The sequence below is a fragment of the Ahaetulla prasina genome, chromosome 12 (assembly GCF_028640845.1).
Source record: "Ahaetulla prasina isolate Xishuangbanna chromosome 12, ASM2864084v1, whole genome shotgun sequence".
NCBI classification, from domain to species: Eukaryota; Metazoa; Chordata; class Lepidosauria; order Squamata; family Colubridae; genus Ahaetulla; species Ahaetulla prasina.
The window spans coordinates 22,878,133-22,903,431 of NC_080550.1; the positions used below are offsets into that span (position 1 = coordinate 22,878,133).

Here is a 25,299-nt window from a genome sequence, read left to right on the forward strand (position 1 = left end):
TTTCCTGAAAGTTAGAACAATTAACCAGTGGAACAACTTGCCTCCAGAAGTTGTGAATGCTCCAACACTGGAAGTTTTTAAGAGGAGACTGGACAACCATTTGTCTGAAGTGGTGTAGGGTTTCCTGCCTAAGCAGGGGGTTGGACTAGAAGACCTCCAAGGTCCCTTCCAACTCTATTATTCTGTTCTATTCTAATTATACACCAAAGCCAGATCCAACATTGATGGGGTCCTTGATGCTCTATGAGATCGATGGTTTTCTTACAGACATTTCATTTCCAAACTAGGTAACCTCATCAGTGCATCTGATATCTCACAAGAAATGAACATTACCCAGGTAAGCTCTCTTCCCCTCCCTCCTGCATTGGGATTGCTCAATTTTGCTTCCCATTGGCCACGTAAATTGAGAATTGTGTGAATAGGGCAGCATGGCTCAATTTAACACCCATGGCAAAATAGGTCATAAAATCAGGGACAACTCACATAACAAAAGCCTTACTTGGCAATTCTGGTCACAACTGCAAGTTGTGGATTACCTGTATACACCCAGTAAGTGGAGGATTAGCTGTATACGTATAGCGTACTTTTGCAACAGCTAACCCTGTAAGGCAGGTTGCTTCACTCTCTACTTCAGCACAGAGACTTCCCAGAGAGACAAAGTTGGGTCAGCGTAAGCCCACATCAACCAAGTTCTCAATTTGATTTTTGTTTCAGATACAGATTAACAGAGTTGGAAGAGAACTTGTAGGTCATCTAGTCCAACCCCCTGCTGCTCAAGCAGGAGACCCTACACGTGATGATTCATTTGGCCTTTCACCAGGTGATAACTCACCTTTATCATGTCATCCATGATGCGCATATCAAAACCTTCACAGGTGCCACAAGGGCTTCGGATTCGCCACAAATCCTAGTGGAGGAAGAAACAAGAAACCTTTCTCAGTATTGTAAATTCTAGTATATGATTTGACACTGCAGGCTTCTAATACTGTGAACTAATTCTTAGTTCATAGCATTAGAAGTCTGCAGTGTCAAATCATATACGAGAAACTTTATATTTGGCAGAAGTTCTCGGCCATAGTGTGACTAGTTATATAACTGAGGAGAAGAGTAGGTTTGCATAAATACATTGAAAGATTTCTATAATTATACAACACATGTAAATGGAGTGGAAAAGTCTGTAATGAAATGACTTCAGATACGTAAGAAGAGGCAATTTATTTAGGGGAGATTTCTGGTAACTTGGAGAAAGGAAGGAAGGAAGGAAGGAAGGAAGGAAGGAAGGAAGGAAGGAAGGAAGGAAGGAAGGAAGGAAGGAAGGAAGGAAGGAAGGAAGGAAGCTAGCTCTCCTTAGCAGTGGAAATTTTAGGTTAAATTGTAGTCATAAGTCGAGAGCTACTTATAACTTCATAGATAGATAGAGATAGATAGAAGATGGATAGATGGATGGATGGATGGATGGATAGATAGAAGAGAGAGAGAGGGAGAGGACATAGAAGTTCGTAGGTATTAATCTGAGCAATAACCCTCTACATTCCGACCCCATAGGACAATCAAAGAGCTCAGCAAAATGTTCGCGGAGGGATAAAATACATTCCTCAGACAAAAGAAGTTTGAAACCAAAACAAATTATTACTGGAAACCTAAACGACAACACGTCCTCACCTTGAATTCCACAGTCATCAGGTGGAGAGAAGCCGACTGGGGAAGGACAGTCACATCACTGGTGAGATGACTCTCCAATGCTGTCCGGGCGTACCAGAAAAATAGATTATGCCACGGCAGCAAGCTCGTAGAGAAAAAGGGCTCAGCAATTAAAAGGGATATCTCAGGGAAAGAGAAAAGGGGAGGGGGAAAGGACATGAATATTTGAACCAGGCTTATGTGGGTAGAAAAACCTCCATTTTTATCATCAACCCCAGCCATCTTTCAATGTGTGAATCAACTATTACTTGGTCAATCTCTTCCTACTCTGCAAAGCAGCACAATTTTAAATATTCTCCTTGTGGCTAAAACAAGAACTGTGGCTGCAGTCTCATTCATTCATTCATTCATTCATTCATTCATTCATTCATTCATTCATTCATTCATTGTCTTGAATTGAATTATGGCCCCTGCAATCACTTCTTGCAGAACACAGAAATGATCTTCAGGGGAAGGAAATGCAATCGGAGACCGAGATTTTAACCAATTCTCCCAGAAAGCCTCTTTGGCTCACATTTTCCAAGTCTGGGAAATCCAAATTTAGGAAAATCCCTAAATTGCTGGGCTGAAGATCAAAAGGATCCCTCCACACCCTGGTCCCTAATGACTGGGAAAGCACGTCATTAGCACCTCCATTCCCCAACCGGAATTGCCTGATCAGATGTCTTACCTTTCTGTCTTCAAAATCGGAGGAGGTTAACAATTCCGGGTGTTTCTCTAGAATTGTAATTTTATCTTCCAAACGGTTGGCCCTAAAAATCTTTAGGGGGAGGGGGAAGAAAAACAAAAGAAAAACTGTTAATGCTTTTGTGGATAATTTTTTTAAAAAAAATCATTGGAGGCAGGAAAAGCATTGACAGTAAATATTGACACTTATCAAATTTTGATACTACCCATGTCACTCAATAGATGGGGAAGAAATGGAGGTAGTGACAGATTTTATTTTCCTGGGCTCCAAGATCACCACAGATGGGGATTGCAGCCAAGAAATTAAAAGACGCTTGCTCCTGGGGAGGAAAGCTATGGCAAATCTAAACAGCATACTAAAAAGCAGAGACATCACCCTGCCAACAAAAGTGCGTATAGTCAGGGCTATGGTTTTCCCAGTTGCAATGGATGGCTGTGAAAGTTGGACCATAAGGAAGACTGAGCATCAAGAGAATTGAGGCCCTTGAACTCTGGTGCTGGAGAAGACTCCTTGCGAGTCCCTTGGACTGCAAGGCGATCAAACTGGTAAGTTTTACAGGAGATCAACCCTAACTGCTCTTTAGAAGGCCAGAACCTGAAGATGAAACTTAAATATTTTGGCCACCTAATGAGAAGGAAGGACTCCCTGGAGAAGAGCCTAATGCTGGGAAAGATTGAGGGCAAAAGAAGAAAGGGGACGACAGAGAATGAGGTGGCTGGATGGAGTCACTGAAGCAGTCGGCGTGAGTTTAAATGGATTCCGGAGGATGGTAGAGGACAGGAAGGCCTGGAGGAACGTTGTTCATGGGGTCACGATGGGTCGGACATGACTTCGCAATTAACAACATGTCACTCAGTTTTGATTTTTATAAAATATACATATCTACTATATAATATAAATAGATTTGATATTTATATAAAACATAAGGACGATACAGGATTGAATATCCTTTGTTGTTGTAAATCAGTAGGAGCAACAAATCATTTCCCTGGCAATGGGAGAATTCTGTCGCCTGGAATGCAATTTCCAATGAAAAGTGTTGCAGTTTTCAGGTGAGGTCAGGTGACTTTTATTCTTGGAATATTACAGGTAGTCCTTAATTTACACAGCCATTTGCTTAGCAACCATTTGAAGTTACAAAGGCACCGGAAAAGCAACTCACAGCTGGGTCCTCAAATTTATAACCGTCCCAGCACTACAATCTCATGAACAAAATTCAGGCGCGTGGCACCCAGCATGTATTTATGAGAGCTGCGAGGCCCTGAGTTCAAGCTTCTGACAGACACAGTCAACGGGGAAGGGAGATTCACTTAAGAACTGTGTTATTCACTTAAACTGCTGCAGTGATCTGCTTAACAACTGTGCCCAAAACCAGCTGCAACTCACTTAACAATCGCTTTGTTTGGCAATGGAAATTCTGATCTCATTTGAGGTCAAAAGTCCAGGACTACCACTATTGATTATTTTGGGATCTGACTGTCAAGACTGGCTCAAACAGTCACCTTATATTCTGCTTGGCTCACAACTTGACAAAGAATAAGGTGTGTGTGTGTGTGTGTGTGTGTGTGTGTGTGTGTGTGTGTGTGTGTGTGTATTGGAATGCAAAGATGGAGCGAACAGTCTCACAGCATCGTTGGTTCCTGTGAAATATTGCTCCCCCCTCAAGGTCACCCAGGGCAGACGCCACAGTGTGATCTGTTTTGGTTCCCAAAACAGGATGAACAGAAGTGATTGGTGGACATAATGGACTGTGGGTAGCCCGTGAGGAAAAGGGGGGATGACCTATGCGTGTGTTTGCGTGGGAACCTCAGAGCTGGTTTTGTTTCTTCTGTGCCAATGTGGATTTATTCAGTAAAGTTTATAATCTTGGTAAAAATAACGTCCCAGGAATTTCTTTTTCCGGATTCGCCAACTGGACAGTTGACATTAAACCAGCTCTAAGCTTCCCATGCAAATGCACGCGTGGTTCATTACCCCTTTCGCCACGGGCCACCCACAGTCCATTATTCTTGATAAGATAGCAGTCCCAGGAGTTTCTTTTTCTGGATTTGCCAACTGGACAGTGGACACTTCTTGCTGCTAGGAACAGCAAGAAGTTAAGCCCAGCATGGAAAATAAGTATAGGTTGCTAATGTTTCGTGACCAAGCCATGGTGGGAAAAATAATGAGTCAATGGGAGTTCACCTAGGAGAGAACAGTATACCGTATTTTTTGGACTATAAGACACACTGGATTATAAGGCGCATCAAAGTTTTGAAGAGAAAAACAAGAAAAAAAGTTTTTGGCCTCTTTGCGTCCGTTTTTTTTCCTCCCTAGCCCCCAGGACCACTCTGCAGGCCTCCCAAACCTTCTGCATGTCTTATTTTTGTGAAAATGGGATGCGTGGCACGGGGTTTCAGAAGGCTAAAAATGGCCATATTCGGTGTACAAGACGCACTGACATGTCCACCCATTGGAGGAGGGGAGAGAGCGTGTCTTATACTTCAAAAAGTACGGTACAGAAGACACAGTGACTTTGAGAAACAACACACTATGTTTGCAAAGTATTGACAAAAAAAACGTATTACTTACTTTCTGCATGAGTGAGCGAGAAAGTGAAGAAGACTCCAGCGTAAACACCTAAAAGAAGATGGTGAGGTTAGCTTCATTATTCTAAACCAGTTCAGAAGACCTGGGATGGGATTAGAGTGCTTTGACCAACATGGCTAGGGAATTCTGGCAGTTAAAGTCCACGTATCTTAAAGCTGCCAAGTTTGAAAAAGACCAGGTGACAGCAAATGAACTATATTGCAACAGAAATGATTTATTCCCTTCTACATTATGGTGGAGACATTCTGATACTCTTCCTAGCGGTTTCCCGTGTTCCACCAGTCTTTTCACTGGTTGCAAAGAAGCTTCCAGCTGGCTGTGCATATAACAGTATCCTCAACTGTTCTCAGGTTGGGAAACAACCATGACACAAAGTCACAGCTCTCCGGAGAACATCTTTCAGGACACTGAGTTTTGTGCAGAGCAAACGGCTGTTTCTGGGCTGGGACACATTTTCCAAGACTGCCATGTCCTCTGAGAAACCTCACAAAGAACACCAGCTGTGAGCTCCCCCCGTTCAGGCATAAGCATCTGCTTCACAGGAGCTGATTAATTAAACCAATAAGACTGTGTCACTGCATTTAGAACTGAGAATGTAGTGAAAGATGCTCTCTGGATAGCTGTGGCTTTGTGTCATGGTTGGCATACGCACACGTCAAGAATATGAATATATATAGATGTGTGTGTGGGTGGTATCTAGATCAATCGATCTATATCTCTCTCTCTCTTTCCCTCTATCTATAGATATATACCTATTTCTATATCCATTTATCTATCTATATCTAAGTCTGAAAAACAGTCATAACTCACTTTTTTCAGTGCTGTTCTCACATCAAACAGCCACTAGATGAACTGCTGTAAGTCAAGGATTACCTGTATACTATACTGATACTATAAGGGACACGGTGGCTCAGTGGCTAAGATGCTGAGCTTGTCGATCGAAAGGTCGGCAGTTCAGCGGTTCGAATCCCTAGTGCTGCATAACGGGGTGAGCTCCCGTTACTTGTACTGCTAACCTAGCAGTTCGAAAGCACATAAAAAATGCAAGTAGAAAAATAGGGACCACCTTTGGTGGGAAGGTAACAGCGTTCCGTGCGCCTTTGGTGTTGAGTCATGCCAGCTAGATGATCACGGAGACGACTTCGGACAGCTTTGGCTTTGAAACGGAGATGAGCACCGTCCCCTAAAGTCCGGAATGACTAGCACATATACGCGAGGGGAACCTTTACCTTTACTTTATATTGATACTTTAAAAAGAAAATTAAACAGGACAACTTTGTACCTTTTCTGCTCCAAGGTGATGAACTAAGATAGGGAGAAGGCTACCATCACTCATGCTCAAGCAGACGCTCTTCGGCTTAAGAACCTTCCAAGAAAACAGGAACATCTTAATTGTTTCAACCCAAGGGAAAGACTGCAGCATTGATATGTAAGACTACAGGTGGCTCTTATCTGATGGCTGTCTAAAGCTTTCATCCATCAAGCAGCACTTAAGGTATTTCAAGGAAACAAACAAATGCATTACTTACAGTAAGCAGGCAACTACCTGCAAGAGAAATCCACATACAGCATCTTGAGAGCCAACTTCAGAAACTTTTTTTTTTGTCTTGAGGATTTGACCCATTAACTTTTTGCAAAACAAGATTGACCATTCATTCAAACAATTGCCCCTCCCAAGTAAATAAGCAGGTAGATTTCTAAGAGGCAGATTGGCATCAAGCTAGAAACTGGGAGACCGTGAGTTCTAATCCTGCCTTAGGCACAAAGCCAACTGGGTGACCTTGGGCCAGTCACTCTCTCTCAGCCCTAGGAAGGTGACAATTGTTCTGACCTAGGCTTCCTTAGAAAGCGTGAAGCAAATTCTTAATTCTGGCCAAACCTCTTTTATTTAAATGACTGAATTACTGTCATTCACAGTCAACAAGGCTTTGGCAAACAGTCTTTCAGAGGAATGTTTATCAACACCCACCGTATCTCACTTGGAACGCTGCCAGAGAACCAATTTCCAAATGCAGGGCAAGGCCAAACTTGGCACAGATTCTATTAGAGCCATGAACAGAACTTTTCAAGCTTGAATCGACCAAATGAACTAATTGCTTCCTGCAAAAGCCCACGTCCCTTTCGCTCCTCGTTTATGTCCTATGAGAGAGGCCAATTATCTCCAAGGTGTGGCCTTACTCCCGAGTTGACCCTGCTTTTTAAATTGTTCTTGTTTTCTGGCAGCTCTGCGCACGCGCACACTGGGAACGGATTCCAGCTGTTCCTCTGCTTCGCCGCTGTCTATCTCCCTCTCTGCCTCCAACTCAGAGCCCTCGTCTGAGCTTTTCCCAGACCCCAAGACTGGCCCAAGTTCCTCCCCAACCTCCTCACTGTCTGACTCTGCTGCCAGCTTTGCTGGCCACTGGTGGGCCACAACAACAATGGAAAACCACTTCTGAAATTTTGCCACGAAAACTACAAGGACACGTCAGACAATCTCCAGGAGTCATTACTTATTCAAAGACACAAGGACTAAAAGGTTTTTTTAAAAATCTAGTTTGCTTCTATTTCTGGGGAATTCTACCACGAGACCCTAACAAGACAAACTCTATCCAGTAAGTTCTTATGTCAGTGGATATATTTTTTGTTCAAATGATCCTTGGTGCTTGACAAATTAGGATCAATTTTTACTAATTAGACTTTCAAATTTCTGCAAGTTTGAAACATTTTGTCATAAAAATATAAGATCTGCTTTTTTTTTTACACTTGCACGAATAATAGCTTATTGTCCTAGCAAGGTAATGTGAAAAATCACAATAAATACGACTGAGTAGCAGGGCTATGAAGTTGTATTAATGAGTCATCATATTTCAGACCTTAGAAACTCAGAAATAAAGTAGCCCCAGAAATATCTGAGTAAACTTTACTTAACTATCCGACCTTCGGACCTTTCGCCGCGAACTTAAAACCTATTTATTCCGTCTAGCTGGACTGGCTTGATTTTAAAATTTTAATTTGCTTTTATGGGTTTTAAATTTTTGTAAATTTTTATAGGGTGTTATTGTATTTTAAAATTTTTGGCCAATTGAATAAGTTTTTTAAGGGATGTTCTTAATATTATATGTATTGTTCTCTTTGTATTTTATTCTGGCTGTGCACCGCCCTGAGTCCTTCGGGAGAAGGGCGGTATACAAATTAAATTATTATTATTATTATTATTATTATTATTATTATTATTATTATTATTATTATTATTATTATTAAATCTTAGAGGTTAGGGACTACAGGTCTAAAGGGAAGACAAATCTGATTACAGTTCCTTAGTAAAAGGTGTTTCACAGAATTAGCATTACAGAATTCAATCAGAGAATTTAATCTAGCTTGTCAACATTATAGAAGTTATTGTTTTGGTTCAGAATAAACTCAACAATCATACAGTATTTAAGTACATGTTTAATAAGGTTAGTGGTTTGCAAAACTCTGATTGTTGTAATAAGCATGCAGATTCATAACCTTTGATTTCTTAATTTTTATTTTACTGTACGTCAAAGGCTTTTAGCACCTGTCATATCAGCTGAAGATTCGGAAGACTGCAATCTTAACACATCTGAAAGATGCCAGCTTGGGAAACAATGTTTTACAGAGACCTAGAAAAACAAGTTACTGGTATTGTTCGCAATGGAAGACTAAATAAAGAGTTATATAGGGATAATTTCCCTAGTGAACAAAGCAACCCAGGCATCAAGGCAGGAAGTCGTCACAGGTGATCCTGTAAAACTTACCTTCTTCAGAGCTTGCAAATAGCACAATGTGCGGTCCCAGTCATTCTGTTCTCCAAACCGGGGTCGGTTCCATAACAGGTGGGCCTGACACACGCACACGGGCCTCTCGGTCTGTTTAGAAGTCTTTGATTCTTCATTTCTAAAACCGCAGGATTTATTGTTTATTTATTCATTCATTATTAAATTTATATTGCTGCCTATTTGACCGTGGCAATTCAATAGGATTCATTATTATTATCAAAATGAGTCCTACCTCTCACACCAGCTCTGATTCATGCCAAAATTATGGAGCAAAGGGATGTTTTACAGCAGGGGTCTCCAACCTTGACAACTTTAAGCCTGGAGGACTTCAACTCCCAGAATACCCCAGCCAGCAAATTCTGGGAGTTGAAGTCCTCCAGGCTTAAAGTTGCCAAGGTTGGAGACCCCTGTTTTACAGGACACCCAGAATTCCTAGATTGTTGTCCAATGTTCCCTAATTATTATTATTATTATTATTATTTATTCGATTTTTATACTGCCCTTCTCCCGAAGGACTCAGGGCGGTGTACAGCCAAAGTAAAACAAACGATACAATATACAATTAAACTACAGATTAAAAAACTTATTATATAGTTGGCCTAAAAACTTTAAAATATATAAAACTAAAAAAACCCTTAAAATAAATAATAGAAAATTTAAAACCAATAAAATTTAAGCCAGCCCCGCGCGAATAAATAGATGTGTTTTCAATTCGCGGCAGAAGGTCCGAAGGTCAGGTATTTGGCGTAAACCCGTAATAATCTCCCAGCTTTCAGAGATCGAGAAAGTAAGCCTTTCCAGTCCAACCCACTTCATTTGGTCAACGGCTCTTCTTTCCACTCCCCATCTTGAGTTACCTGCTTTTTTGAAGCTTGTACCACACAGAGTAATCATCGTGAAAAGCCGTCAAGTCCACGCTCTGGCCTTGCCTCACCGGTTCCTCATTTGGAAGGAAATAAACACACTGCATCCAGTGGTCTCTCCACTGCAAACAATGGGATAAAGGAATCGTTTGAAAAAGCAGAGCAAAATTAATTGCCTATTAACTTCAGCAATGTCGCAAAAGGCTTCCGTTGGGGAATTGAGCAAAAAAGAGGGAACTCCAGCCGCAAACAGCAAGATTATTCTTTCTGATAGCATGTTGGCAAGAGGATTGCTTTAGCATTCATTTTCCGGTTGTCATTTTGCATTTGCTATAGCAGTGTCATTAGGGCAGATATCACACATAAGCACACCTGTGCATTTGTTAGAATAGAATAGAATAGAATAGAATAGAATAGAATAGAATAGAATAGAATAGAATAGAATAGAATAGAATAGAATAGAATAGAATTTTTATTGCCCAAGTGTGATTGGACACATGAGGAATTTATCTTGGTGCATATGCTCTCAGTGCACATAAAAGAAAAGATACGTTCATCAAGATACAACATTTACAACACAATTGATGGTCAATATATCAATATAAATCATAAGGATTGCCAGCAACAAATTATAGTCATACAGTAATAAGTGGAAAGAGATTGGTGATGGGAGGAACTATGAGAAGATTAATAGTAGTGCAGATTTAGTAAATAGTTTGACAGTGTTGAGGGAATTATTTGTTTAGCAGAGTGATGGCCTTCGGGGTAAAACTGTTCTTGTGTCTAGTTGTTCTGGTGTGCAGTGCTCTATAGCGTCGTTTTGAGGGTAGGAGTTGAAACAGTTTATGTCCTGGATGTGAGGGATCTGTAAATATTTTCACGGCCCACTGCACGAATCAAGAAGAGGCCCCCGTGAACTGTTTGTGTTGTTGTTCTTGGGTGAAGAGATAGGTTTGCAGGGCCTTTTGAAACACCATCTGAGCAGTGGTGGAATTCAATTTATTTTTTAACTACCGGTTCCGTGGGCGTGGCTTGGTGGGCGAAAGATACTGCAAAATCTCCATTCCCTCCCCACTCCAGGGTTAAGGATACTGCAAAATCCCCATTCTCATCCCACTCCTGGGGGAAGGATATTGCAAAATCCGCATTCCCTCCCAACCCCAGCCAGAGGTGGTGTTTGCTGGTTCTCCGAACTACTCAAAATTTCTGCTACCAGTTCTCCAGAACCTGTCAGAACCTGATGAATAGCACCCCTGCATCTAAGGGAAAGCCTCACTCCAGAGGTCAGGTGCTGCTACACAGCTGTGTCTCCAGGATCCTGATAATGGATGGCATGGTTTAATTGAAGCAATCCAGAACATGTCAGCCTTGCCAGATCAGATCGGCCAGGCAGATACTATGGGAGACAGGCGATCTTGTAAAGAAACCAGGCCTTAAGTCATGCAGAGGTTTATTAGGTAGCAACCGGCATCTTGAATTGTGTCCGGAAGCAAACTGGCAACCAGTGCATCTTGCAAAGTGAGGCATGCCCATCCCTGCCCACACGGCTGCATTCTGGAGCAGTTAAACCTTCTGGGAAGTCTTCAAGACAGCTCCATGTAGAATGCAATACACAAGCTGTGAAACGACCAAGGCATGAATGAAATTTTGAAGGCCTCCCATTCCAGGAAAGAGTGCATCTGGCACACCAGGTGAAGCCGTGCAAAGGCCTTCCAAACCATAGCTGCCATTTTCTCCTCAAGCAGGGGCTGTGAGATCCCCAAAGTGCAATGCCATCCAAGGTCAAAGATAGATTATCTCCAGATCTGGGCAGTTCAAACAATCACAGCCACTCAGCGTTACTGAGTGAGTGTTGGTTGCTCCCCATCCAAACTCGTAGAATCTCCAGGCACTGGGACAGAAGCTCAACAGCCTCACCTGGGTGGCCCAGAGTTGAAGGACATGAGTTGGGTTTCATCAGCATATTGATGATATCAAAAACCCAAACATTTCACTCATTGGTTTCATGTAAGTATCCTTAAGGTAAAAGGTAAAGGTTCCCCTTGCACATATGTGCTAATCATTCCCGACTCTAGGGGGCGATGCTCATCTACGTTTCAAAGCCTAAGAGCCAGCACTGTCCAAAGATGTCTCTGTGGTCACATGGCCGGCATGACTCAATGTCAAAAGGCACACGGAACGCTGTTCCCTTCCCACCAAAGGTGGTCCCAATTTTTCTACTTGCAATTTTTACGTGCTTTTGAACTGCTAGATTGGCAGAAGCTGGGACAAGTTAATGGGAGCTCACCCAGTTACGCAGCACTAGGGATTCGAACCACTGAACTGCCGACCTTAAGATCGACAAGCTCAGCATCTAAGCCACTGAGCCACTGCATCCCTCATGTAAGTATCCTTCTTAACATGAAATTCTTGGTAAGGCAACCAAGTGTTAGAAAGCTTACCGGGTTCTCTTCAAAAGCGCTTTGTACCCAGTATGGGGCCAGCGAACATTTGATGGACCCAGCAGGATCCATGTCAATCTCCCACCAGGAAAGGACCACTTGGGCTTTGCCAGACTTGATGGGTTTCAGCTTCACTGTGTAGGATGCAGCAGCTCTGCTGACCGGCTTACTGAAATCTATACTGTGGGAAACAGCGAAGTGAAATCAGCTCCTTTTAAATGGCAGTTTTTCACCTAGCTGGTTAAATGTTAAGCAGCATTTATGTACACAGACACACAAAATAAACTCACAAGATATACAGGTAGTCCTCGACTTACAACAGTTAGTGACCATTCACTAAATTCACAGAGAAGCCTCAGTGGCGCAGTGGTTGGAGTGCAGTACCGCAGGCGACTTCTGCTGACTGCAATTTGGCAGATCGAATCTCACCAGGCTCAAGGTTGACTCAGCCTTCCATCCTTCCGAGGTGGGTAAAATGAGGACCCAGATTGTTGGGGGGGCAACGGGCTGACTCTGTAAACCGCTTAGAGAGGGCTGTAAAGGCACTGTGAAGCGGTATATAAGTCTAAGGACTATTGCTATTCAAAGTTACACCAGCACTGACAAAAAGTGACTTATGACCCTTTTTCACCCTGATGGCCACTGCAGCATCTCCATGGTCATGTGATTTACATTCGGATGCTTGACAACTGGTTCATATTTATGATGGTTGCAGTATCCCGGGGTCATGTGATCCCCTTTTGCAACCTTCTGACAAGCAAAATCAATGCAGAAGCCAGATTCACTTAACAACCGGGTTATTAATTTAACAACTGCAGGCATTCACTTAACAAACGTGGCAAGAAAAGTCATAAGATGGGGCGAAGCTCGCTTAACAAATTTCTGTTAGCAACATAAATTTTGGTCACAATTGTGGTTGTAAGTTGAGCATTATCTGCATCAGGAAAAATACACACATCCTGCTCTGTCCCCCTTCGCCTCCATCCGAGTGATGGCTTAATTAACCGGCACTATCAGCTCTGGCAGCAAAATAGTGAGCGTATGCCAGGTGTCTCCGTTATCTCCCTCGACGCCGATGAGTCAACCAGGAACAAACTTCAGCTCTTAGTTAATCAGTTGATTTGCCTGCTATGAAGAGGCACAGCAGCTCTTGCTGCCTTTATATCCTGTGGGGTGTGGCTCCATGACTCAGCACTTCCTAGGCCTGCCCCACCCCTGCTTCTGTTGTTCCCGCCTCTCCTGCCTATGAAACCTAGGGTCCAGCCAGGCCTGATTGTCATCAGCTGGGTCTGGAGGTGTGGCCTTGGGGGGGGGGAAGAGTCAGGGGACGGAGGCCTCGTTATCTCTTCCACCTGGCCTGCCTCTGGCTCCTAGAGCTGAGCCAGGGAAGCCGGTGCTCCCGAGGTAAGTCCTGACGGCCCTTCCCCCTCACTTTCGAAGTCACTTTCTGGCAGGAGGCCCGGCTCGGGGGGCGCAGACACAACAAATCCCTAAAAAGAAGCACTACAAGATAGACCTCACCTGAACATAGTGATGACTTCACTGAGCGGCACAAAGTCACGGGTGGGCACCTGATTCAGTTGGATGTCACAGACGGAAGGTGCACCAGGACAAACATCCATTTCTGGTGGGAAGACAATGGTCTTCTGGACACCTTCTGCTTGGATATGGATGGGAGACAGCTTGTTCCACGACCACATGCGTTTGGACTCCACCAACTGGGCATAAATGGTGGCTCTGTGAGGCACTGCCTCACATCCCTCCTGCTCATTGAAGGATGAATAGGAAAGAAATCAAATACGGTTCATGTGCTTTGGGAGAAAAAGAAACAATGACATGCAATAGCACTTATATATCGCTTTACAACCCTCTCTAAGCGGTTTACAGAGTCAGCCTCTTGCCCCCAACAATCTGGGTCCTCATTTTACCCACCTCGGAAGGATGGAAGGCTGAGTCAACCTTGAGCCTGGTGAGATTCGAACTGCCAAGTTGCAACCAGCCGGCAGTCAGCAGAAGTAGCCTGCAGTCCTGCACTCTAACCACTGCACCACCGAGGCTTCTCAGTGAAGTTAGTGAATGGTCACTAACTGAACTGCTGTAAGTCGAAGACTACCTGTATAATCGCAGCCAACTCACCACAGGACAATCCATATGGGATAACTCAGTGCGACAAATGTTATCCGCCACTGTTTCTTCAACCTTATCTCCATTTTTGTCAATGGAAATAAAGTCAAAAGAACAATGGTGGATAAATATTTATTGCACTGAGTTATCCCGTGTGAAATTGTCCCATGCTGAGATGACCACAAGAAGTTGTCCCATTCCGTTCGGAATCTTCTAGAACCTCAAACATTCCTCACAGATCTCTTGGAAATTGTTAAGCTGTTTTATCTCAGGGAACTGGATGTTGTCAGAAAACGTCTCCATATAACTTTTCTACATATTCACCATATCTCTGTGCTGGTCTCTAAAAGCAAGACCATTTTCTCAAAAGCTCCTTAAATGTAAGGCAGAGATCACAGTAATGACAGGCTGAATATCCGTTTCATCATTTTTATTTTATTTATATTTTTTCTCCGAAGACTCAGGGCGGCTTACACTATGTTAGCAATAGTCTTCATCCTATTTGTATATTTATATACAAAGTCAACTTATTGCCCCCAACAATCTAGGTCCCCATTTTACCTACCTTATAAAGGATGGAAGGCTGAGTCAACCTTGGGCCTGGTGGGACTTGAACCTGCAGTAATTGCAGGCAGCTGTGTTAATAACAGACTGTCTTACCAGTCTGAGCCACAGAGGCCCTATTTTGAGAGTTGCAAGCTACCGAACAAAACTGATCAGCTAGGAATCGGGAAATGTTTCATGGTGAGAAATTTGGAGGTTGACTGTCTACCCACCAAAGAACACAGGTGAATTTATCTTCTCTGGCCTAGTTCACTCCTTACCTGTACGAGATGCTTGTGAGCATGTTCGTAAGAGGGCAAGGCCCCTTCCCCAATCAGTTCGGTGTCAAAGAGCTCCGTGATCAGGATGTTTGCACGCGATTCCATGTCTCCGTCTGGAAAGCATCATATAAAACCGACAGTGACAAGTGACCCTGGAATTCAGTTTGGAATGTTCCCAAATAAACTTGCTTTACACTTTTCTACTAAATGTGTTTGGTCTCAAAGCACACAGATGGTCCTTGACCCTGAAAATGGGACTTTTAAAGTCCAAGATTTGAAATGTTGAAGTCTGCCCCCCCCCACCCCCCCGAGTCAAGGAACCACTTTCAGGCTCTCAGAATACAGCCCACTTTTGCAGCTGTGCTCTGGGTGACTTACAACATTTTTGCTGGAAATTGGTCTTTACTTCCAGTTTCTGGCAAAAACTACCCCATAGCAAAGAATGGGTTTGCTTAACAACTGCAACATTCGCTTAACTGCTGTAAAAAAAAAATCAGGCAGGCATAGTCACATGCCAACCCACATTATGATCATCATGAATTATACTCGAAATTGTGGGCTCAATTACAGTTGTAAGTTGAGGGCTACCTATATGGGCAGCATCTTCTTTTTAAGATATCTAACCAACAGCCCCCCTGTCATAAGAAATAGGGTTAGGAGAAGGAGATGCAATGAGAATGATTTATTTTATCTTTCATGAAATTGTCTCCTGTTTCTTTTCCATTCCCCTCCTCTGGCCGACCTTTTGACTTTGAACACTAGCTTCTGTGGCTGGCCCAAGGGAAGAACAAATGGTTGCAGGAAATTAGGTCTGTCTAGTCTAGTGAAGGGGCTCAGTGGCTAAGACGCTGAGCTTGTTGATCGAAAGGTGGTTTGAATCCATAGTGCCACGTAACGGGGTGAGCTCCCATTACTTGTCCCAGTTTCTGTCAACCTAGCAGTTCGAAAGCATGTAAAAAATGCAAGTAGAAAAATAGGGACCACCTTTGGTGGGAAGGTAACAGCATTCCGTGTGCCTTTGGCATTTAGTCATGCCGACCACATGACCACGGAGACGTCTTTGGACAGCGCTGGCTCTTCGGCCTTGAAACGGAGATGAACACCATCCCCTAGAGTCGGGAACGACTAGCACGCATGTGCGGGGGAACCTTTACCTTTTAGTCTAGTAAAAAGAAGGACTAGGGGAGAGATAATGGGATTCTTCCACTGTTTAAGGAGCTGCCACAAAGAAGAGGGGGTCAATCTCTTCTCCAAAGCATCAGAAGGCAAGACAAGAAACAATGGATGGAAACTAATCAAGGACAGAAGCAACCTAGAACTAATACAAACAATATAGAATGTTGCAAAACACCTCCTGTGCTGTTGTTTGACTATACTATATAGTTCCTTATGGGTTATTTTCAAAGCAAAGACATCTCCGAATAGGCATCCTAACTTTTTTTTTAATTAAAAAGTTTTATAAAGTTTTTACAAATATTTCCCCTCCTTCTCCCTCAACCCCCCCCAACCTTTCCCACCTCCCTCCCTCCCAATCCCCTCACCCCCCCCCCCGGACTTCCCAGAACAAAATACAGGATATAACATCTAAAAATCATAAGCTAAAATATGCTAACTATCCATAAACTCCCATTCCAACTTTCCAAGTGAAGGCAGGACATCAGAAGCTCTGGAATTGTTGAAGGCCTTGAGAAATCTGCTAAAGAAAAACCTTGTCTAGTACTTAGAACTAGAACTAAGGAGAAATTTCCCAATGGTAAGAACAATCAACCAATGGAACAACTTGCCTTCAGAGATTGTGGGTGCCCCATCACTGGAAGCTTTCAAGAAGAGACTGGACTGCCATTTGTCTGAAGGGGCATAGGTGCTCAAGCAGGGGGTTGTACCAGAGCAGGGGTCTCCAACCTTGACAACTTTAAGCCCGAAGGACTTCAACTCCCAGAATTCCCCCAGCCAGCAAAGCTTCTGGGAGTTGAAGTCCTCCGGGCATAAAGTTGCCAAGGTTGGAGACCCCTGTACTAGAGGACTTCCAAACTCCCTTCCAACTCTGTTAAGTTGTCAAGGCTCTCAAGATATTCTTACTGCACATACAGCACACCACAAAAAGTCAATATTGGATTTGGGAGAAGGAAAGATCCAGTTTTCCCAAATATATTGTGCAGTCTCTCCAAAGAGTAAACAGAGGCTGGACCTGCACAATCTATTAAACTGCGATGTGGTTAGTCCGGTTTTTACTTAGCCACTGACTGAATCTAGCCAATTTTAACATCTTGGTGAAACAAGCCATGGTATGAGCCTAGCCTAAATGTTATAGCAGAGGGCAGGTATAATATAAGCATGGCGACAATTCTCCCTGTTGATACAGAAGGGCTCTAGCAGAACTTTTTCCAATGAGCCTATTTATTTTTCACAGGATTTGCAATTTTACAAGAAGTTGTCTTCCTGGTTGTTATTAGGAAGGCTCAGGAGATAAAAATAGACCGGGTAGGGGAAAATCATATTCCTATTCCCCAAAATACACTGGGATATGTTTCAAAAGGGGAAAAAGCTGTTCTACTATATCACAAAATGCTAGTTTTCAGCATATCTTAAGCGAAAATACTGGTGCAGAGCTAAAAAGCAGCTAAATTTCTTCACAAACGAGCAAGAGCAAAGGCGAAACTAACTGTGAATATTCTATCCATTCACAACAAAATTTCACACCTCAAGTAAACCATGGTGTAGTAGTTTTTGCATGGGATGTTTGAAAACATCAGAATCAAAGCTTTTTCAAGATAGATGGATGGATGGAGAGAGGGAGAAAAGCACAAAGGTTTTGGAGCACACATCAGTGAAGAAACTGCAACTTGATTAACTCTGTTGGAAAGTTTCCTAAGCAGAAAATGCTTTGCTTGGAAAAAAGCTATGAAATGCTAAACTAAAATCCTGTAACTTCCTCTTCTTAATCTCCTTTGGACAAATTTGAAAACTTTCCTTCACAGCTACCAGATTATGAGCTAAAATGCAGATACAACATAATGTGCATTTTTGCAGCAGAAGGCCCAGGAAAAAAAGATGCAATTCTATCAATCAGCAACTGGCAATCAGAGAGAGAGAAAAGTAAAATATTCCTTAGGTATGGCACTCCGCTGAGGTGCACAGTGCCAACACAGCAATCCGATTAGTTCTAGGATGAGAGATTTATCTTCTCCCTGAACATTTTGATTAAGTAGTCCTCTAATTTAGTTGCATTTTTTTTTAAAAAAATTCTTGGATTGTAGTTTGGCATTTGGATAATTACATTCTGCTTTTCACGCATCCTTTCTTTTTAAAAACAGAACAAGTAGTCCTTGACTTGCAACCATCCAGATAGTGACCTTCTGAAGTTACAACCCTGAAAAAAAAAGTAACTTATGACCATTTTTCACTCTTATGACCGTTGCAGCATCTCCATGGTCACATGATCAAAATTCAAGATGCTTAACAACTGACTTACATTTAATAATAATAATAATAATAATAATAATATTTTAATTTGTATACCGCCCTTCTCCCGAAGGACTCAGGGCGGTGAACAGGCAGATAAAATACAGATACACACAATAATTAAAAACATCCCTTAAAAAACTAATTTAAATTTGCCCAAATGTTAAAATAACATACTCCCCCATAAAATTATAAAATTATAATTTGCTGTGTCTTGGGGTCGCATGATCCTCGTTTTGCCACCTTCTGACAAGCAAAGTCAAGGAAGGAAGCCAGATTCACTCAACAACCAGGTTACAATCTTAACAACTGCAGCGACTCACTCAACATTTGTGGTGAGAAAGGTCGTAAAATGGAGCAAAAACTCACTTATCAACTGTCTTGCTTAGCAAGGAAAATCTTGGACGCAATTGTAGTTGTGAGCTGAGGATATATACCTGTATATTAAAAATATTCTGTTCTTCGTAAATCAAGGCAGAAACCTTACCTGATCCCACAGTAACTTCGGTAGAATGCTTGTTAATTATCTTTATTTTGTCACCAAAGCCATTCTTTTCCACTATCTTCACAGCTGTATTGGCCATTGGTTTAAAGACCTGCAACGTAATCAACCTTGGTATTTATACAGTGTATTTCAATGGGTCAAAACACTATTTATTTAAATCAGTAAAGGCCACCTCCTCCAGTAGACTCTGGGCATCCATAATACATTTAAATATGCCATCTATATTACCTCATTAATTTTTAAAAGCTCTCCAGTGTAGAGCTGTCATTTGGAGTCGAGTTGTCCATGACAAAAATTGAGGGCAGGAGGAAGCAGTTTTTATCATGTAAATTCCCGAGTTTTGAGACAAGGATGGGATTTTGCTGCTTGCCTTCTGTGAACACCTTAGAAGTTCATTGCTCTAATGCAGGGGTCTCCAAATTTCCCCACTTTAAGACTTGTGGACTTCAAGAATTCTGGGAATTGAAGTCCACAACTCTTAAAGTTGCCAAATTTGAAGAACCCAGCTCTAATGCAATTGTTTTTCATTTTTAGCTTCTGAGCTTCACTTCCACCTTTCTCATTCCTGGCTCAGACTACAACTCCCAGATTCCCCCAGGCCACTAAAGACCAAGCTAGATGAGGATTTGAGACAGAGGTGGGTTTCAGCAGGTTCTGACCAGTTCTGGAGAACCGGTAGCAGAAATTTGGAGTAGTTTGGAGAACCGGTAGTAAAAATTCTGACTGGCCCCACCCCCATCTATTCTCTGCCTCCTGAGTCCCAGCTGATTGGAAGGAAATGGGGATTTTGCATTATCCTTCCCCTGCCACGCCCACCAAGCCACGCCCACTAAGCCACATCCACAGAACCGGTAGTAAAAAAATTTGAAACCCACCACTGATTTGAGAGCTGTACAGAGGTCTAATAAATCTGGAGGGCATCCAGTTGGTAAAGGCTGAGCTGGATGAACAGGAAGTTGCCTATCTAGCCCTAATAATTAGATGTCTTAAAGTATTTTCACTACTTTCATTCTTGGGGCACGCAAAGAGGAAGGAGACACTGGGGAAACTGCATTTGATTGATCTGAGACCATAAAAATTTGATCCTAGTAGAAATTCTATGATTATTTTTTTTAACGTTTCTTATTACAGAAGAACCATAATTGAGCAGAATAGGATTTAGGTTGGTTGAGAAAAGTGGGCGAGTTTCTGCTTTTAAGAACATCTTACAAATTCACTGCTCAGAATGGAACCAGAATCTTCTTTGACACAGTTCCCATTATATACCCATGCCGTTATACCAGGGTCTCCAAATTTAGCAATTTTAAGACTTGTAGATTTCAATTCCCAGAATTTCTCAGACAGCCTGGCTGGGGAATTCTGGGAGTTGAGGTCCACGAGTCTTATATTGCCAAATTTGGAGAACCCTTGCACTATTCCAAACTCTCCTCCAAAAAAGAAGTCAACAGGATCTACTTTCCGGGTTCAAAATACTATCAGAAAATTACTACAGCCAGTTTTGAACATCAGTTATTGCAAAGCAACATAGCTAAGCACAAACAGTGTACAACTTCCAATAAACACCCAGCTTTTCCAAAGTAGCTTCATGCCACTTTAACAATAAATCATTCTACTTATTCTTCTTTTTTACATTGGAAAGGGTTGATCAGTTATTCCTCTTTGCCAACTGGCAAACCTGGGTTAAATTTTTGCCAAACAATTTTGTCAAAACAAGGCAAATTATAACAACTTAACGAAGTGTTCTGACTTTGTGTTCTCAAGGCCACAAAGCTTCTGTTTATATTAAAGCATGCAATCTAATTAATGAATGAATCCTGACAAAAATAAAATGCCTGCCACATTCCAAGTTGTCAAAAATGCTTTCTTTCCTGCCAAAATGTAAATGTGAAACTAAAAGTTTAGGAAAAGCACAGATGGCTACAGACCACTGCTGGCCAAAAAGTCTTTCATTAGTCAATGGTTTAATATAAAAACTAACCCAACCTGACTTTGTCCCTAGCTCCTCAAAATACAAAATTTCCTACCTAATCAGAGCCTTATTGTTATTTCAGAGTCATCAAAACACAAAGGTTTTCTTGGAAGCTACCCAAGCAGAAACTAAGTGTCTGCATGCTAATAAGCAGACTCTAAAGTGGGGAAACAATTTGTACAGTTTCAGGCATTTTTGAAACCCTATAGTTTGTTTATTTTTTTTACATGCAGAAGGAAGAAGCTGGTGTTCCACAATACACATCTATCATACGTTGATGAACGTATCTTTTCTTTTATGTACACTGAGAGCATATGCACCAAGACAAATTCCTTGTGTGTCCAATCACACTTGGCCAATAAAATTCTATTCTATTCTATTCTATTCTATTCTATTCCAATAAAATTCTATTCTATTCTATTCTAAAGTTTACAATCCATTCTCTTGGATGCAAGTATAGATTTCTTACACATACAAATGTGTCTTTGTTAACTTATAAGACAAAGCAAGCTCTGCATAGGAGGTTCAGCTAAATACATGCAATTTATCAGCTGTAAAAACAGAGGAACTTTGAGATACTGAAGTTCGCATGCACAAAGTCTTAATTCAGATATTCTCTGATCCCACTGTGCAAACTTTCGCATAAAAACCCTGGCATGGATTTTGTAAAAGGAATTGTGTATACCTTTGGATAAAGATTGCTTGAGAAAATATTGGGAAGGAGAATAGAATTGCTTTCTATTTTTAACCCCTCTAGCTCCTTAGTTCAGGAGTTTATCATCTTAAGTAGTTGATCTCCTGCTTAAAAATGGGTCCTTATGTGACATCTTCCTTCTGGACAATAGTAAGGGATGCAAGTTAGGTGGAATGTTTAAATTAACTTCTCAAAAATAAAATAAGTGAAGCTATTGGTGGCACAGTAGTTAGAATGCAGTATTGCAAGCTGACTCTGCCTGCTGCCAGCAGTTTGATCATGACTGGCTCAAGGTTGACTCAGCCTACCATCCTTCCGAGGTTGGTAAAATGATTGTTGGGGGCAAGAGGCTGACACTGTAAACTGCTTAGAGAATGTTGTAAAGCACTATGAAGCAATATATAAGTCTAAGTGTTATTGCTATTATTATTATTTTAAAATAGGAGCAGTAAGCAAAGCAGAATGAGGTCTTTGAAAACCTGGGGCTTAGCCATCCAATGGAACCACCAGATTATTATTTTTAAAGAATAAGGAATTATTATTGCATGACTAGAAAATAATATTATTATTTTTTGGATTAACAGAGTTGGAAGGGATCTTGTAAGTCAGGGTCTGCAAACTTGGCTCTTTTGAAACTTATGGACTTCAACTCCCAGAGTTCCTCAGACAGCAAAGCTGGCTGAGGAACTCTAGGAGTTGAAGTCCACAAGTCTTAAAAGAGCCAAGTTTGCAGACCTCTGTTGTTGCTCATCAAACCACCCCCCAAGTTGGTGACCCTGCACCAAAGAAACTAGAAGCTACAGCAGCTTTCACTATCCCACATATTCCTTTTATATCCTGATTGGCAAGAGCTCCTGAACAGTAGGTCTTTCCCATCTACTGCAGAGACTCTCCAACGCTGTCTCCTTTTTACTGTTTGTAAGAGTAGCATATTTGAAGAATCACATTTTTCAGACTAGAATGCGATTATCTTTCTTCAAAAGTCAGCACAGCATTCCGCCTTTGAAGTTTGAAAATCAATTCACATCCGAAGTGAGGCTGCCCTAGTCGAGGACCTCAAGAAAATAAATTAAAACGCTGAGATTCACAAAGAATGCTCTGGAAAAGAGAGCATTAAGAAAGCACCTTCAGGACCTTGGAGAGCTCACCAGAGGAAATTATAGATTGGGTAGTCTCCCAATAAAAAATGGTATTTCAGCATCTGTTGGAATCAGCTGGGGTTTTTAGAAAGCTGTCAGGAACAGAAGATGATTTTAGCTTAGTCCTTTCTGGCTACATTATTTACATATATTTATACACACATATATACTACCATTGGACTAGAAAAATGTCATTAAATTGTCATTAATCGAGGAGTGCCTGTATAGGAGTGCCTGTATAGGAGAGTCATCTTCTGAATAGTTCAGAACAGGGGTCTCCAACCTTGGCAACTTTAAGCCTGGCTTTAAGCGAAGCTGGCTGGGGAATTCTGGGAGTTGAAGTCCGCCAGGCTTAAAGTTGTCAAGGTTGGAGACCCCTGTTTCAGAAGATGATGCTCCTATACAGGTAGTCTCATCTTATGACTATGAAGGAATAGGAAGGCTACAATCTGAGGCTCGAATGACAAGAGCAAGAGAGAGAGAGAGAGAGGGAGGGAGAATGCTAATGGCTTCCTTTGAATTAGAGTTAAGAGTTCAACATGGTCAGAATTTGCAGGGGTTTTGCTCCAATATGTATCCCTGGAAACATGGCAAAGAATTCTCTCAAGCACTATACTAGCAACAATAAAGCAGGGATGTAAACCCTGTTAACAATCATACCTCAGAAAACATTCAGGAATATAGAATAACCAGAGAAAAGAACCTTTCTGAGCTTAATATGGAACAGGATAGAACATTTTTTTTTTCATTCACAGAACTAACAACTCCTACTGAGTCTCCTACTCAATTGATCCGCGTACGTTACTCACAGACAAGGGAAAAAGATGCTCACCTCAATGCCATAGCAGAAGTCAGCCCCTGCTGTCACGGCCATCATGGACAAGAGTCCAGTGCCAGTCCCAATGTCCAGGACAATGGCTTTTTCTCCTCTCTCTTTCACTCTGCTAACTGCAGCACGAATACCTTGAAAATACTTGGTGTTCTGTTAAATGAAAGAAGGACCCATTTTATTCCACTGTATTCCTATTTCCTAGGCCTAGACAAATATACCCTACCACTCTCAGCCTTTTTGAAAGACAATACGCAAGAAAGATATTTAAGTGAATGGAAAAAATGGATTGACTATATTCAAAACAGATATCAGACTAAGAGTTATCAGACTGCCTTTGAATGATTAGGATGTATTATTTTTGATTGTTTTGGGGGAAGTTAGGAATTGATGAGAATTGAAGGATTATAATTTAGTTAGGAAGGAAAAATTTTTAGTATATGTTTGCTTTATTTTTACTATACCTTGTGTTTGTTCCAGGAAGTCGGGGGAAGGGGGTTTGGGAAGGGAGGGGGGAGGGGGAAAGAGGGGAGGGGGAAGGGGAAAAATTTGTAACACTTTTTCAATAAAAAAAAAAATGTACCCTACCACAAGGGATCTTGTGGGATCTGTGAGCACTTGCAAAACAATGGATTAAAAGGTAAACTTTATGAAAGATGCTCTATATAGTTCTAGATGTGGCTGTACCAGGCCTACAGTACAAAAACTACCCAAAATATCTGAAATTCAAAGTTACTAATAATTGCACCCAGACAACTAAAAATAAGGCAAAAAACAAATACTCAATACTTTTTTATTAGAAATTATCAATGTCATTTAGACAATTTGTTTTTTGCCTCACAATTTAAGACACTACAGAGTGGGAGTTCATGGAGCTACATAAGGAATTCCAACACCTAATAAAACATGGCTAGAACAAATAAATAACTTACTCGGTCCTTGTCATTCAACATGTCTGCATAGCAGGACCTGTAAATAAAATTCAGTTTTCAGATCAAACACAAAGCAAGTTGCCAAGGAGTGCCACAAATTATCAGAAAAGAGGTAAATAAATGACCCGGTTCACCCACTATTATCCAGATGTACCCATCATTGTCTCTAGACCACCTCAATTTGCATGAGGTGTAATTTCTGAATGCTTTTCAAGAGCAGCACACCTAGACTGTATCACAGAAGTCCAGATGAAAGATAGGTCAAGTCTTCGATGACCATGAGTAAGACTTGTTTGTTCAGGAATGGTTGAAATTTGTGCAAAAATCATGGCAACTTGAAGATTTCCCAGTCACACTGGCTGGGGAATTTCTGGCAGTTGAAAGCCAGAAGTCTCCAAGTTGCCAACGCTGGATACCCTTGATCTAGAAGGAAACCATGAATGAAGGTATCAAATGTTGCTGAGAAATCAAGGAGGGCAGTTAAGATTATGTGCTGCCAAATCTCTCTCCAAAAGCTGTCAAGAAGTTCAACACTGTTTCTGTGCTATATCCTGGCCTGAAACAAAGCTGCCACTATGCTATATTAATTTTATATATTTTATATATATATATATATATATATATATAATAATTTTATATATAATTTTATATATATATATATCCCAAGAGTCAATATAGACACAAGAACAGTTTCTTCCCTAATGCCATCACTCTGCTAAACAAATAATTTCCTCAACACTGTCAAACTATTCACTAA

General features: G+C 41.5%; 1 protein-coding gene across 2 annotated transcripts in view; it reads right to left on the reverse strand.

Moving 5' to 3' along the window:
* The window catches only part of PRMT7 (protein arginine methyltransferase 7), a 43,152-nt gene that overhangs the window by 14,833 nt on the left and 3,020 nt on the right, over positions 1 to 25,299 (reverse strand). The window contains exons 2-15 of one of the 2 annotated variants that reach the window (XM_058155572.1): positions 24,768 to 24,965; positions 24,543 to 24,579; positions 23,614 to 23,763; positions 18,962 to 19,070; positions 15,013 to 15,125; positions 13,586 to 13,827; positions 12,065 to 12,245; positions 9,618 to 9,745; positions 8,740 to 8,878; positions 6,261 to 6,344; positions 4,961 to 5,008; positions 2,372 to 2,461; positions 1,663 to 1,824; positions 833 to 907 (exon numbers count right to left, since the gene is read on the reverse strand). In XM_058155572.1, the coding sequence (XP_058011555.1) occupies positions 833 to 907; positions 1,663 to 1,824; positions 2,372 to 2,461; positions 4,961 to 5,008; positions 6,261 to 6,344; positions 8,740 to 8,878; positions 9,618 to 9,745; positions 12,065 to 12,245; positions 13,586 to 13,827; positions 15,013 to 15,125; positions 18,962 to 19,070; positions 23,614 to 23,763; positions 24,543 to 24,579; positions 24,768 to 24,871 (1,662 nt within the window). In that variant the 5' untranslated portion in view covers positions 24,872 to 24,965. The remainder of the gene's footprint in view (positions 1 to 832; positions 908 to 1,662; positions 1,825 to 2,371; positions 2,462 to 4,960; positions 5,009 to 6,260; positions 6,345 to 8,739; positions 8,879 to 9,617; positions 9,746 to 12,064; positions 12,246 to 13,585; positions 13,828 to 15,012; positions 15,126 to 18,961; positions 19,071 to 23,613; positions 23,764 to 24,542; positions 24,580 to 24,767; positions 24,966 to 25,299) is intronic. The other variant, XM_058155573.1, reaches the window with a different exon arrangement.